Here is a 17092-nt window from a genome sequence, read left to right as displayed (position 1 = left end):
GGTACATATTTTTAAATGGTCGACAATTATTAAACACTGCTTTTAAAGATGTACAATGTATCCATCTTCATACATGAGTCAAAAGTGCCTAGAACTGGATTTCAGGTAATGCTAAAATATTGCTGCATGTAGCATTAGCACCAAATCAGGCCCTGTAAAAAAAGGTCACAAAACTACAAACCATTTGAATTGTCTGCACCCACAACAACAGGTTAAATCAAAATACAATAGCACTCTTATGTATCTTAACTGCCATAACTTTACCATGCAGCAAAGCTGGATATTGGGTGTCAAGTTTCTTTGAGTAAGAGTGACAGTGAAGTGCTGGATGAGATCAACATAAGGAATGTGAACTCATGTACATTGGGCAATGATAACAAGGCATCAATAGATGTATGAAGGTGATTCCGCCACCAATGTTCCCTCTAAGGTGTGCCAGTGCGTGTGCACACACATCTTTTGCTACAGCGCACAAAAGGTTGTCACCCTCTCCCCTCGTTGGCATATTAGTATATTTTACAATCATACACAATCATATTTCCTTTTCCAGTTTCTGATGCAATACTGTTGACAACGAGAAGTTGTGATGATTTGTCTGCAAATTTTAGAACTGGCTTATTTATACTCTTTTTATTGAAGAAATTATTGATTCACTATGTTGAATTCCTTTCTTTCTTTCTTTTTAAATCTTTTTATTAGTTTTCCAAAATTATAAACAGAGTAACAATATTGATACAGAGAGATCTGAATAATCTTATTGTTGATAAACATGTACAAAAAAGACTTCAAATAATACAGGTGTAATAGACTTCCAAACCCTTAATATAGTTAATCATAGAGAAAAAAGAAATAAAAAGAAAAAAAAACAAAGTAAAACCCCCCCAAAAAAATAAAACGGAACTAAACAAGGCTAGACCAATATCTTAAATCGAATACGTTCAATAATGCCGTCAACTCCGCTCCTCTATTCATATATTTTAAGTTAATAAGGATTTGGAAAGGTCAAATTACATCATACGAAAATGTTGAATAAATGGTTTCCAAGTCTCTTCAAATTTAACCGAAGGATCAAAAATGTCACTTCTGATTTTTCTAAATTTAAACGTGATATAGTTTGGGAAAGTCAAATTCCAAAGAAGCAAAGGGCTTTAAGCAGAAAAGAACTGCTAGTTCATTTAAAGAGGAAAGGCTTATTATACTTACAATAGCTTCAGGATAACTTCCACTTAAAAATTCAGTGTACACATGTTGTTGTCACTGGGCAAAAAATAGCACAGGACAAGATTTTTGCACACATTAGTCATTACAAATTAGAGGGAACATTGTTCAATACCATTATAAATATTCTCCTTTAAAGCTCATATGGATGTATACAAACACACCAACACACCCAGAGCTCCATCCTCTAGTCCTTATCTCTCAAGGCTTCAGCTACATACACAAATAACCCACCCACAGACCCCACCTATAAATATACACCAAAGGTTTAGTTGCCAAATATCCTCTGTCAAGTTAGAAATTTACGTATATAATGACAAGCCCCCTGGATGGGGAGGTATTCTTGAGAGCAATGCCCCATTAGACTGGAGGAAAGAGTCCTCCTCCCCGTGGGCAGCTGTTCCAATCTCCAAGGAGTATTCTTTGCTAGTTTAAGTATGGTTGAGCACACTGGAATGTGTGTGGGCAGTCTGCAGTAAAAAGCTCATTGTAAGCTATAGGGCACTCGAAATAATGTTGAAATGTTGAGTACAGCAGACTGTTGCAAACAGCAATAATAAGTATTTTCAGAATACATAAATTTCAATTTATATGCAGTAAGTTTCAAATGTGCTTTGCACAATGAATGATTCTGGGAAAACATGAAATAGGGTAGTGTGGACTTCATCTGAAAGCACATAATCTTTAAAAAGAACAATAATTGTATTCAGAAATGTCATTACATAATTTGCTATGGGTTACATCAAATTCGGATTACATAGAATAACAAACTGCTCTGCAATCAAATTTCTGTGCAAAAATATTAGTTTTCAGATAAAGCAAGTTATTAGGAAGGCATATGACAAGATTATGCTTATTGCTATAGGATTGGAACATAAAGTTAAAGATGACCTTTTATATTTATGGTAACTTTCACTAACCGTAAAGAAATATTTTCTAAGTTATGAGGAAAAGTAGGAAGCAAATTACAAGATTAGTGCTTTTTTTGAAATTTTACTTAAGGAAAAATTCACACTAGTCATAGTTAAACTAAAATGAACAAAATATACTTACAGAAAACTGCAGTACTCACCTATCATGTGGTTTTGCAATCATATCCAGCTGGGGCGAGATGTTAGAGAGGGGAGTATCGAGTACAGCTTCAGTCACTTTTCTGGAATTTTCATGACATCCATTGATCTTGTTTTCATTCGAATGCCCTGGCTGTTTATCAGCTTCATTATACCATTCCTGTGTACCTGAACTGTGATGAGAGTGATATGACTCTTGATCTCGCTTGTCATCCATTGCCGACTCATGGACGTTTTCATTATCATGATCAAGTTCACTAAGTTGAGAACTGCCTTGGCTGAGGTTTCCTGATGAGCCATATCTGCTACTTCCTGTAGGACTATACAGCATAAACAAGAAGTTCAGCAGCTAACTCAGAATAATTGTAAAAAGGTATACATGTACATGGCATAACAGATAGCATGAATGTGATTCTTAACAATTGTGTTATTTGGAATAGCGTTATACAAACTATAACCAAGGTCAAAGTTTTTTGATTTATGAGAAACGATTTTCCTCCTGACAAAATTGTAAAGATAAACACACTAAATATTATTCTTAACTGTGAAGGGCTATATTTTTCATATGTAAATTGATGTTCCCTGAAAATAACAATAGCAAATTCAAATGTTTTATAAAATCATACAAATTATTTTTATTTCATTCACTCACACTTATGTTTTAGTTTCAGCCTTAATAACATACTTATGTCGCTGTGTTTCTTTTAGTTTGACAATCATTGCTTCTGGAGACCTGCAACTTATAAGTGGAGACTTACATCCCTACAACTTGCACCTAATTGCAAACTGAATTGAAAAGCAGAAATCTATAAGACTATAACCTTTGTGAAAGAATTAGCAGAGACCGGTGATAACCCTTCACCACTGACAGGAAAATCTGGGCAAATATCTTTCAATTTACTGGCCAAATGTGCATCCTTCTATTTACATATTCTCTAGTAAAGCTAGCTGTCCTGCCAACGCGACTCGGCCCAAAACATCGACTGTACTTTTTTCCATAGATGCTGCCTGCCCTGCTGAGTTCCTCCAGCATTTTGTGTGCATTCTCTTGGGCTCCACTCTGTCTCCTTTTATCTTCCTACAAATGTAGGAAATGTATCTTATAAATTTTCTCAGCTCAGCAGAAAGGCTGTGGCTCTGAAACATCAACTCTATTTCTCTGCCAACAGATACTAACTGACCTGTTGATTATTTCCAGCATCTTCTATGTTTATCTCTGATACCTTCAGTTATGTTAATCTTTATATATCATTAAATCATGCTATCTGTTTTGCATATTCTTGAATTTTAATATACAAGCTCTTGTGTTACAGTTTCTTTGGGAAGTACATTTTACTGAATACAAAACAACACATACCAAAGAACAATGACAACACATGGTACCAGAAGCAGCAGGTAAAACTACACATAGCACACGAAAGACAAAGCTCTCGCATATTCACCTTCACGGTAAGCAAACTAAACTAAAACTAAGACCCTGCACAGTTAAGATACGACATATAAAATCATGTTTTTTTCTAAATCTTTTAGTTGTGTGAAATTATAAATAAAATCATGATCTCTAACTGAAAATAAATGGCATTGAGGACTTATTACTATGTTAAGAAATGATTACAGGTCACCCCAGGGTGTGGCAGGCTGCCGTTTCTATAAGCTTTTCATGACAATTCATAGATGGTTGCATCCCCACAACAGTGGGCAAAACCAATCCAACTGACTCCTAAATGCACATCCAAATGTATGGGCTGCAGAAAAGTCAGGTGCTCATGATCTGGGAGGACCTGTAATAGGTATTCTACAAATATTAATCGTAAGAGCTCAGGTATTCAAAATGTTCATAGGAAGTGAATGGACTATCCCGATTTTGCAATCCATTATATTTCAGACTTTCACAAGTCCCAAAGCAATTTAGTTCATTTGACTATCATGTGCAATTATAAGATTTTTTTTGTGCTAAAGTCATGTTGAGCTCATTAAAAAGTAAATTTTATGAGCAATTTATGTATGCCTATTATATTTATCAAACATGTTCAATTGCAATTCTTCGCCTCTAACTTATTGAGCTCCCAGATGTCACTGGAGAATTGCTGCAGCTTGATAGTCCACAGATAATACCTGACATTTCAGTCATGAAATTATAGCTAAAATTTCCAAATATTTTCCTTTGCTTTTAGGTAGATTAAGAAGCCGGAAGGTATTTGTCTTGAAAGGCGATAAAACACATTTATTTGCCAGTGTGTTAAAAAGAGAGACTTCCTGCATTAGTTTTATGACAGGATATCTGGTTTTGCTAAATACCAGCTATAATCGTAAACTTTAGAGATAAAAATAAGTTCAAATTCAAATGGAAATACATTTGTGAGATTGTGGGTAAAATTGAAAATGCAATGCAAGATACATAGATAGTTATACAAATCACAAGATTTTGCAACAGAAGCTTGACCACAAAATGTCAAGTAAAATGGTGACTTTAAATCAATCTTGACTAGTACACTTGCATAAACAACAGCTTTATATAAAAGTTGATATTCATCTGGAATTTTTCACAGTCATTTCAGGATATCAGCAAAAGCTTTAAAGTAAATAAAGTATTTTTTATATATACAGTGGATTCTGGTTAATTGGGCCATCGGTTAATTGGGACAGCCACTAATTTAGGATAACTCTTGTGGAACAAAAAAAAATCAACTAAAGAGCCAGGATTCTCTTTGTTTATTTAGGACACTATGCTACTTAATTGGGACAGGAGGTATTTGTCAAATAGTGTTTAAAGGGCATCAGTTGCTTGCACCTCTGTGGCCGTTAGACACTACACCATACTTAGAGCAAACCGTTTTTAAATAGCGTCAGCTGCGAGTGCTTGTTTCAAAAAGCAGTAATTTTGTTACTGATAGTTCATGAGAATTAAGCAGCAAGACAATCCAGAAGTGTTTTGCTATGTACAGTTTCAAGCGTTCAGGTCTGGAGATGCTAGAAACAGCCGGAAGTGAAAATGAAACGATCTCACTACTTCAACGAGTTAAGAACTACAAGGAATTTGAAGCATCAATAATCATCATGAATGTTACAATGAAAATGAAGATTTGGATGAAACACTTTATGAAGATAGTCCATTACCTGCACTAGCTTTAATGTACTGATTTTATCCATCTACAGCAGGGTTTTTCAACCTTTTTACGCCACTGACCAATACCATTAGGCAAGGGGTCTGTGGGCCCCAGGTTGGCAACTCTTGATTTACAACCAATCAAAAGAATACCGCAGTGTGTACTCTGGATGAATTCCTCCGCTGATAACTATTAAGGACTAATACACAGTTTTTTTGTACTACTGTAGTATAGGTAGTGTTCTAATTTGTTCTGTATTTCATTCAAATATATAATTTCTTTCTCAGTTAAATGGAATTATTCTTCTTTTATACCATTTTAACTACTTCCATGAAACTTCGGCTAATTAGGGCAGCCAATTAATTGGGCCAAAATGTACTGCTCCCAGTGTGTCCCAATTAACCAGAATCCACTGTAGTCTTTATTACAATTAGCAGCTAATTTGTTTCACAATATGCATTGAGGAATCAGTATTGGCCTAGTTACAAAACTTTGTTCATCTATTAAAATAGTACCATGAGATTTTTTTTCTCACATGCAACTGACAGGTCTCATCCAAAACCTGTGCTAGTGCACCTGTTTGTTAGAGTGAATGTTTTATCTATTGGCGGAGCAAATGAAAACCTATTTATATACAAACAAACCACTGGAAGTATAACTCAATGTGACAAAAGTCAAAGGAAATTGAGAGTAACTGTTACAAAAATATAAGTGGATAGGAATATTATAAAACACATTTTATAATATGTCACTATCTACTAAGTGTACTGAGAACTTTCCAAATTCAGTTCTACTGCTTCCACTTTCCATAGCTAAGTTGCATGTTTAGCTCAAGCAATTGAGAGCCAGTGTCTACCACAAAGTTTCAAAGAATATTTTATTCATATGGTTGTTCATATTTTTCTTTGTAAATGGGTGCTTGGGAGGAAATACAAAACCAAATGCATTTGGTAAGTGTGTAATAAGTGTTACGGCTGTCTCAACAAGGTGAGGTTTTGTAAGAGCTGCTGAAGAATGACACTACAATAAGAAAGTAATCATAGTTCATAACAGCCAAATAGAGGCAAAGTTTATTTTATGAATTCCAGATAACAGCCAATGAAGTGCATTTTAAGTTGAAGATAACCTTATAGAAGGTAGAAACTGATTCAATATCTATTCCTGTGAGTTTTGTGATGGGGTGGAGAGCATATTTTAGCCATTTCCTTCTTATGAGTGAATACCTAAATACAATCTTTATAAGTCCTTATAATGTGCACTTAAGTTCTGATCAAAACTAAACAGTAGAAATCTTCAGGCAAGACCAACAAAGTTCAAGTAATGGTGAAGAAACCCCAGAAAGCATCAGGGATGGTGGAAAGTAATACAAGATTGGGCAAGAAAGAAAACGAAGAATCTAAGCACTGAACTTCTATGTCATGTACATGACTACCAGTCAGTTCAGATTGGTACACACCAAATAGTGATGTATGAGGCAATACAGTTATGCCAAGTGTACTATTCTCCCTTGTGTTGCCACAGCCGTAACCATCTTCGGTCTCCCTGCCGTTTGCCGCATGGAAATTCAGGATCCTTCTCAACAAATGAAGAAATGCTTCCTGAATCACAGCGTGGATTCCATCCATCCAAAGGCAACATAAAAACTTTGGCATTGCCGAGAAAATTGCAGGAGTAGCACCAGGCACTATACGCGTTCTTTTTCCATCTCACTAAAGCCCTGCACTCCATCATTAGAGAGGAACTGTGGAATATTCTCAAATTCAGCTGGGTTCCAGAAATTCATCTCCATTTTTTTGTTCATGAAGATAGCCACAATTCTAATCAACAAGATATGTAACAGCACCAAATGCTGTGAAGACCAGTTCAAACGAGGCTGCACCATTGCCCCAATATTTTCCCAATCATTCTCACCACATGTTGTAACTTCCCTTGGGAGTGGTACTGTATTTTAAAACTAATAGGATAAGTACAATTGCACTTCAGAACCAAGATCACCTGAACATCAATAGACAAACAATGTGTTTGTGTATGTTCAGAGACCAAGCTCAAAGATATCTGAAATTTGTTCATAGAAGCATATGAGAAAATGGGCCTTACAGCCAGTATCAGCGAGAGAAGTCTCAGCAATTTACCAAGCAACACACATAAAAATTGCTGGTGAACGCAGCAGGCCAGGCAGCATCTATAGGAAGAGGTCCAGTTGACGTTTCGGGCCGAGGCGAAGTGTCTTGGCCCGAAACGTCGACTGTGCCTCTTCCTATAGATGCTGCCTGGCCTGCTGCGTTCACCAGCAATTTTTATGTGTGTTACTTGAAATTCCAGCATCTGCAGATTTCCTCGTGTTAGCAATTTACCAATCTGCCTTTGGTGCACCACACGAAATTTAGACAATAAAAGTTCACAACAAGACTGCAAAATGTGGATTGTGGATTGTTTCTCCTATTTCAGGAGCCACTTCTTGGTTCAGGTGGAATTCACTACTGTCTTCAATGCCTTTGAATGATTGAGGAAAAAAGTATTTAAAAATCAAAGTCACAGAACTGGCACATTATTCATGGGAGAGCAATAATACCTACATCCATGTGCTTCTAATATCTGGACTACCTACAACAGACATCTCAGGGCACTTCAAAAATATCACCAGCTTTATCTCTATAAAATCCTGCAAACTCACTGGAAAGATAAGTGAGCTAATGTCAATGTCCTCTTCCAGGAAAACACCTCCAGTATTGGGGCCCAGGCTACCACCAGTTAGCTATGTTGGACAGGCAACATTATTTGCATGCCTGCTGCAAAACTCCTGAAACCGATACCCTGTTGTGAGCCTTGTTGTGGAAACAGATTATCAAACAGAGAAGAAGATTCAAGCATATGCTCAAAACTTCTTGAAAAGGTGAAACAGCACAGTGACTCCTAGATATCTCGCGACCATGACTGCTTAAAGGTGAGAAGGTTCAATTAGGCTGGTACTGAGAACTAGGGCCATGTACTGGAACACAGAAAAGCCCTCTATAAGTAGTAGAATGATATAAAAAGAACATACTACCACACAAACTACCTACATGTCTGCTTCATTCAGCACTTCTTGCATTTTCATGGTAGTGTCTAGAGTTTGTCTATTAAACTCAATGTTATAACCCTGAAATCCAGAGTTAAAGCAAGTCATGCTCAGTTGCGAGGGACTACCAAAGAAGAACAGTCTCTGCAGAAAGCAGCATCTCAAGGCAAGGAATCGCTTCCAAATCTTGCATTCCAGACTCAACGGATTAGCAAAGTGGGTGTAACTGTTTCATCTTGCAACAACAGAGTCCAGTTCAGTTCAAAGTCAAAAGTTGGGAAGCTTAAGCTTAATTTGTAGAAACTGGTGTTAATTTCAAAAATTGTTTTTTTTTCCCCACAGACTTCCACTGGTATCCATTCCTTATGGATCATTTAAGAATAAACTTGAGATCAAAGGAACCATGAATCTATAATTAGCTATCCTATTATAATAGAAAAAAAAATTATGAAATCTACAAAATGATCCTTCCTGGACATACAAGGAAAAGGAAAAAGTCTTACAAAACCTATGCAGACTTTTGAAATCTGCTCAATGACAATGTAAAGAGAAAGAATAAGTACACTTGTGTGTGTACCTTACTTTGAATTCCCTTATTTTGGATAAGTTTATGCAATTATGAAAGACAATGAAGTTAATTAGTCTGTTGTGCTTGTTTAATAATTTTTCTTTCATAGAAAATTAACTGTAAAATTGGATAGAATGTTCAAGAACTATTGCTTTGCATCAACCACAAAATATATCTCAATGTCATATTAAAAGAGAATGGATTCAGTAGTCTGGTAGTTCTGGTAAGCTGAAAAAGTTGTTTAAAACTTATTTCTACTATTTAAAAGATAAGGGGAACAAGCCTCAATGAATTATTCACAACTCATTAGGGATGTTGCTTGTTTAGAATCTTGCAAATAAAATAAACCCTTGGACTGCACAAGAGAGGTATTGTGAATGTGCCATATTGTTAAAGTATCATCAGACCATTTAAGAAACTTGAATCTATAGCTTAAGTCATCTCTGGTGATAAGAAGCTTCTAACACCATTGTGTGAAAAACATATCAAAGCAAACCAGCTTTTTTTTTGCTCATATTGTACTGTACTTTCAAAAGATTTCAACCAATGATACAAATGTCACCACGATATCTATACTACCAGTCTTTACAGCAGCAGTTTGAAAGAGTTGTTCACATAAATCAAACTCAATCATAATATTATTTTGCCTCTCAACATATTCTGATTTGAATCCTTCCCAATCCTTGCAGCTTAATTGACTGTGATATTGTTATCCTTGATGAGAAGGAGTCTTGAACAGTATTTAGGACAAAGATGTCAAATGATTTCAGAGTTTTCTGAAAATATACTGCTGCATTATACTATAGATCAAATTTTAACAGCACTTGATTATTTTTGACGTCACTCAATTGTAACAACAACATTGGGAAATGATACATTTCCTTAGATCTTGTACAGATCACTGACAGGGTTATTTGCAGACATATTTAACCACCACCCCCCCACCCCACTTCAATCTTTGGTACTCATCTGCTTTAAGAAGACCACCATCACACCAGTACCTAAAAAAAAAGGCAAGATGCCATAATGATTCCCATCAGGTGGCTCTGGCATCTGCCATCAAGAAGTGCTTTGAGAGGCTGGTCATTTCACACAGTAATACTAGCCTCGCAGACAACCTCAACCCACCGCAATTTGCCTACCAGTGAATGGCAAATGCCTTCACCCTGGTCCTATACTCATGTCTGGAGCATCTGGACAGCAAAGACACCTACGTTAGTCTATTGCTTATTGACTACTGTTCCACCTTCAATACTATAATTTCAAGCAAACTCATCACCAAACTCTAAGATCTGGGAGTTAACACCTCCCTCTGCAACTGGATCCTCAACTTTTTGACCTATAGACCGCAATCAGTAATGACAAGGAGGAACGCCCCATCATGATTATCCTCAACACTGGAGACCCACAAGGCTGCATCCTCAGACTTCGATGTGCACTCTTAATTGCATGGTCAGATACTGTTCTAACTCCATCCACAAGCTTGCAGATGATACCATTGTAGTGGGCCGTATCTCAAATCAGAATAAGTCGAATTAAAGCAAGGAGATAGAAAGTTTAGTAACGTGGTATCATAGCAACAATCTTTCCCTTAATGTCGGCAGAACAAAAGAGCTGGTTAATGATGTCAATAAGAGGGAGAGTGTACAGTTACAAAGTCGAGGTTGAGGATTTCAAGTTCTTGAGTGTGTACATTATCAATAGCCTGTGTTGGCCCAACCACGTAGATGCTACAGCCAAGGAAGTTCACCAACACCTCTACATCTTCAAGAGGCTAAAGAAATTCCGCATGTTCCCTTCAGCTCTTACCAGTTTTCACTGTTAGGTCAAAGAAAGCATCCTCTCTGGATGTATCACAGTTTAGTATGGCAACTACTCTGTCTATGACAAGAAACTGCAGCATTGCAGACAAAATTCAGCACATCACAGAAAACAGCCTCCTCTTCATGGACTCCATCTACACTTTTTATTGCCTCAGAAAAGTAGCCAGTATGATCAAAGATTCTAACCAAAGACGTTCTCTCTTCTCCCGATTCCCATTGGGCAGAAAAACAAAAGCTTGAAAATGCATACCATTAGGCTCAAGGACAGCTTCTATCCTACCGTTAGAAGGCTACTGAATGATTCCCAATTAGATAGGGACTTGACCTTGCAATCTACCTTGTTATGATCTTGCAGCTTTTGGCTATCTGCATAGCATTTCCTCTGTAGCTGTTGCTCTTATTCTACATTTAAACTGTTTTGGCTTGTACACGCTGTATGCATTGTGTAATGATTTGATCTGTATGGCAGCATGCAAGACAAGCTTTTCACTGTACCTTGGCACATATGACAATAGTAAACCAATTCCAAGTCCAATTCACAATCTGAAGATGACTCCTACCAGCATTTTCTTCTCTAGTAAAAGCAAAACTTCTCAACAAGTTTTGTTTTCTTTAAATCCAAAGTAATGATAATTGAATAAAAGTAAGCCAATACCAAAATGAAAAGATAAAAACCAAAGGATGTCTTTCAATGTGGGTAGCAGAATGCAGAAAAAGACAAGTGCCTATTAGCTGCATTCATACCAAATATACCATGGGTTACACACTGCCAGAAATAACCAGGCACAAGCAGTGACAAGGAACCAGATTATATTCAATATTACAGTGAGATGTTCAATCCAAATTATGCATTTTACATTATGGTATATAAATTAAAATGTTCCTTTTAACCTATTATCAAATGAAGTGTTCAAGCTTTACATTAGCAGTTGGTAAATATATATTGACAATGGTGGAAATGATATGAAAGGCAAGAGCTTATATGGTTTCTTAGTTATTTTAGTTAATTATTATTAGCAGTGGACTGGATATTACGGGGCATAATTTTAGGTGCCTGGACTAAATCACTTGGAGGCCCTACTGTAATGCACATCAAGCATTAAAATGAAAAAGGACAGATTTGGAAATTCAATCACTAGACTACTGCAATACATGTACTCTACTACTAATTTACTAATGCATTATAAATGGTTAACCTTTTGGTGCCATTTATCATGCGACAGCTAAACTGGCCTTTTCACATTCAAAAGGTCCAAAGTGTGCAAAGTTTGGTCCTGTAGTCCATGCACCATCTCTGGAGATGAACAAGCTGCAACTGAAATATCTGTTTCATCCCCTATTATCTTCCCCAGGTTGATAGAGTGTTGTTCCGGTGATTCTTCTGAAGGAATGGTATCTGGAATATCTTGCAAAATATCTGAATTTCTTGCTGTAAGAAATGACTGTTCCCTCCCAGTATTTTCAGCAATGTTTTCTGTAACTTCTGATGCTTGCTCTAACTCCTCAAATCCTTCCTTCTCCTTTAATATGTTAGTGTGACCTTTCTGATCCACTGAATCAGATATTGAAATGTAAAGGATGTCCATTTTATCTCTTTCTAAAGGTTGCTCTGTGATAACATGGCTTCCTTGTCTAGTGGCAGACTCTTTTTGACATAAGCTATCATTCAGATTTCCAAAGCCAGAATCCTGCACAGTATCTCCCTCTCTCTCCAGTTGATCAGCACCCCTTTCAAAAAGTGTCTTGGAAAATTTCTTGAAACTTGATAGCAACCCTGTTTGCTTGATTGAACTACCTTTAAGAGATGTCTGCTGTGAAAACAAAGAACTAATTGACATGCTATTTTCTCCAGAAGACAAGAAATTGAACTTAAGTGCTTTTACATTTGGAATTTCAAAACCTGGCATGAGTGGCTCACAATCAGACTTTTGTGAAGCTGAGTTGGTTGTTAAACCACCAGAAAAAGGTGCATCACAAGCATTAACACTGTTCTGTGTAATAGTTGTATCTTTTTCTTGAAATTCAATTCTGATAACTGCATTATCCGATTTGATATTACTTTCTAAAAGTGGAATGTCTACATTTGTTGCAACAGGACTGAAAGAACTGTCCCTTATAGAAACTGTAGCTGCCAACTCTGCACTTTCCTGTGCATCGGAAGCCACTGTAATATCATCTGTTTTGAAAATACTTGTGGGCTTTGCCTCTGAACTAGCAACAGATACTATTTGATGTGCAGCCTCAGTATCCTCCAAATTGTTATCCAGCTGTCCACTATTTGTGTCTTTATGAAGAATAGTGCCATTGCATGCAGTGCAGCTGACAAATTCTTGCTCCAAGATACAAGCATCACTTTTACTTTCACCAGAAATACTCAAAATCAATTCTTCTTCTTTATGTGGGTACTTTGGAGCTTGGAAGCAATCTACTTCTTTAAATTTGCCATTTTCTTCTTGAGGCAAACTGGTTTTCAAATGGTCAGGATGTTTTGTTTCTCCAGAAGGCAATTTAAATATATTGAGAAGATCATTTTTGGTTGATGGAGTTTGGCTACCTTGAGAATTAAAAAATGAACTTTGATGCTGAATGCTTGATGCTGAGTTTGAATTTGTAAATACTGATTGCAATGATGAAAATGAACTATTTGAACTTTTTGTAGATTCACTAGCAGAAAACAGCTTAAATTTCGTCATAAATCCGGAAAACATTTCCACAGATGAGTCTATCAAAGACTTGCCACTTTCAGGAGGTTTCACTTTTTCATTAGAATCCATCTGTTCTGTAACTCTGGAGATTGTTACAGTCTCCTGTTTTTCATTTTTCAAATCATTTGTTTGGTTACTTTGCAGTTCCCAAAGTCTCTCCCTTCCAGTATCAATCTTGCCCAGATCTTTTTTCACATCAGAATGCAAGTGACAACTATCTTTAAGTGATTTTTCCTCCAAACAAACTGAATTGCTCATAAGATTAGTTTGTGTTACATATTCTTCTGCAACATTAGCATGCACAATATTTTCATCTTCATTGTAATTATCAATGTTGACATTATCAGGTTCCAGGCTCTCTGTAACTTTAGAATTGGATATGATGCCATGATCATCTGTCAGAACTTTATGTGCATCATAATTGTTAAGAAGACATGTTGTCTCGAATACAACTTGATTTTCATTCTGATTTGAACAGAACAACTTGTCAGCAGCATCTGTGCTTCCAACCCAAGTATCATTATCTGCTGGTTGCTCATTGTTTTTGTTACTTATCACTGAGCTTTCCATGGTTAATAAGTTATTTTCACTTACTTTTGCAACAGTATTGTTTGGCTGCATAGCTGATGAGATTATGTTCAACTGCTCCATTTCTGTGACAGATCCTATTTGATCTACAGCTGCTTTATCATCCTGCTTTACATCTTTTTCAGGCTTTTCTTCAAAACTTGGTTTAGAGATGTATGGTTTTGTATTTTTCTCATCACTGAACGTCATGTCAAAGAAACTAAAAACAGAGCTGCTTTCTTTTGTTATTTTCTCAGCTGAGGTTGCTGTTGAGAAGAAAGCTGGTACCCTGAAGAATCCATCTGAATTATCATTCTGTTTGGCCCTGGGTACAGAAGAGCCACTATTATCAACTTGGCTATGATTTGATGAATCAGCTACTGCACTGAAGAAAGAAAATATGCCCTTATTTGTTCCATGCTGTTTGGAAGTGGAAATATTAGGAAGTTTCCAATCATCCTTAAAGGATAAATCAAAGAGACCAAATTTGGATTTTTGCTCTAACTTTTCTTCATTTTCTGATGAAGCAGATACATGAAGAGAATTATCTTGATCCTCATCGTATTTTTTCAGCGTTGCAAAGTTTGAAGAACTTGGTGTTTGTAAAAATTGTTTGCTTGAATTTGTAATGGTAGGTTCTTTTGGGGATGCTTTTATATCAGAAAACTCTGTTTCCTTAATGCATTGAACAGATTTCACTTCACAAAGAGAGGCAGATTCATCACTTGATGTTCTATTATTATTTGGGATAACTCCATTGCCAGCTTTCAAAGAAGATGAAATGTTTTCCTTTTCTATTGCACCAGCAGTGTTTTCTACATTTACCATTTTATTTGTAAAGTCACTTCCTTTCATTGTTTCAACTTCACAGCCAGCACTCCATTCCTTCAGTGTTTGCTGCTTTCGCAAACCTTTTAGTCTTGAACGTGACACCTCACAGTTTGAGAATTCTAGTGCAGCACTTTCTTGTATATTTTTCTGACTTTTATTTTGAGCTCTGTGCTGATCCAAAAAATATTTACTTTCTTTTTGTGTTGAGTTCAAAACATCTGATTGCTGAACTGGACTTGCATCCATTTTGAAGAAAGCTCCAATTGAGCCTATAAAGGAAGAGAAGCCTGAGGAGTGAATTTCTGCATTAGGTGGAACAGTTGTTGCTCCATCATTCTCCTCCTTCTTCAGTGTTTTGCTTTTGTCCTCTATTTCTTTCTCTGACAAGCACGTGCCTGAGGGCCTAAGCTCTTCTTTTGATCTAGCCAATGTAAAAAAATCATGGACATTTTGAAATTTCTCATCAGTTTTAACGTGAGACTGACTTTCAGAAAAATTAAAAATCTTAAAAGAACTTTTAAAGAATGACTCTTGTACAGTCTGGGTGGAAGTTTCTGGAGCAGCTAGATGTTTTTGAGATGGTAACTCAGTTGATAAATCTTTGTGTTGTGGGTTTGAAGTAACTGAATTTTGATTTATGTTGGAGAGGTTCTCAGTTATTGGCTGCAATCTTACCTCTATTGTGTTTTGGTGTAAGTTGTGCTTATCATTTAGAAAATGATCAGATTTGAGGGCAGAAAAATCTTGATTTATAACGTTCGGATGCTCATTAACCACAACTGGCTGTTCTCCAGCTACATTTGTGTGTGACTTCCAGCTTGTGGAAATGGATTTCAAGCTTTTTATACCAGCTGCAAATATATTGCTTGGTGTATGATCATGATTAGCTGTCAATGGTTGCACATTGTCGTTATTTTCATTTGCTTTATTCATATTATCATTCTGTGGGGGAGTTCTAGTCTTATCGGTTTCTAATGTATTCTTTGCAGGAGTAACCGATGTTGCATCTGTGGGTGACAAATTAGAATGATCAAAATTTCTCCTGCTTGGTTTCACAACTAAACCACCCAATGCTGAGAAAAAATGTGTAATCCTCTTAAAAGATGGCTTGCGTCCTTCAGATGGTTCTGTAAATTCTGATATCTTTTGTTCAGATTTGTAAGTATTCGAAAGCTTAGCAGAAGAATTAAACAGATTTAGTTTGTCTGTGGAGAAAGGCTGTGACAGAGATTTAGGCTGTGATTTTGAAAATGTATAGTCAGATGTTTCACTTGCAGTTGCTGCATTGGCTATTGCTCTATGAGTCAAATGACCACTTTGGACTATTCTAAGATCAAAAGCTGTATTCTGAAGTGGTTCATGGAGATGAATGAGTTGCTGCTCAGATTTTAAATCCATCTTAAGCTTTTCCAATCTATATGGGCTTTGTCTTAATGAAAAGTTCAGCGGCTCTTCTTTAGCCCACTCTACTGAATCCTGAAATATATCTGCAAAAGTACCCAGATGTTTATTTATGACTTGTTTATTTTTCTCTAGAATCAGAGAAAGATCGAGAGGTACATCATCGATTTCTGATTCCATTGATTGCTCTTCACAGCACCAGAATAAATCCAAATAACTCAGAATAGGTACTTTAAAACCACAAACAGGAACTATGTAATTATTAGGCTCAGTGTCAAAATCACCATTAAACCATTGATAATACTCCCATTCTTCTCTCTCTTCGTCTCTCTCTGGACTCCATAGGTATATAAACTGGCCGCTGCCATCAGTAAGCAAGGAATATATGTATTTATTATCACTAAAGATGTAGTAACCATACTCAGCATCATCTGAAGGCCACCATATTCCTTGTTGAAATAAAGTTAACCATTCTTGCTGTTCTTGGTAGATTTTAAGAAAAAATGAGTCTTCTTTGCTATTTGACTCTTGCTCTTGTGTGAAAAGCCAAGCAACTGCATTGCCAGAGAAACTTAAATCCAGAGGTAATTCTAAAGAACTCCATTCATCATCCTCAAATTCCAGTGAATTCCAATCTTTCTCTAGCCCCATCCCCATACATCTTGCATCCCCCAGGTCACCATCTTCTTGATATAAATACGGTATACTGATATCCCTTGATTTTTCACCAAGTTCTAAGTCATC

General features: G+C 36.5%; 1 protein-coding gene across 3 annotated transcripts in view; it reads right to left on the bottom strand.

Annotated features, from left to right (window-relative positions):
• The window catches only part of LOC140194974 (protein unc-13 homolog B-like), a 520982-nt gene that overhangs the window by 219629 nt on the left and 284261 nt on the right, over window positions 1-17092 (bottom strand). For all 3 annotated transcript variants that reach the window (XM_072252479.1, XM_072252480.1, XM_072252481.1), the window contains exon 9: window positions 2291-2608. In XM_072252479.1, coding sequence (XP_072108580.1) covers window positions 2291-2608 — 318 coding nt within the window. The remainder of the gene's footprint in view (window positions 1-2290; window positions 2609-17092) is intronic.

The sequence above is a fragment of the Mobula birostris genome, chromosome 3 (assembly GCF_030028105.1).
Source record: "Mobula birostris isolate sMobBir1 chromosome 3, sMobBir1.hap1, whole genome shotgun sequence".
NCBI classification, from domain to species: Eukaryota; Metazoa; Chordata; class Chondrichthyes; order Myliobatiformes; family Myliobatidae; genus Mobula; species Mobula birostris.
Note: the sequence above shows the minus strand (reverse complement) of the source record. Positions and strands in the feature narration are given on the sequence as shown.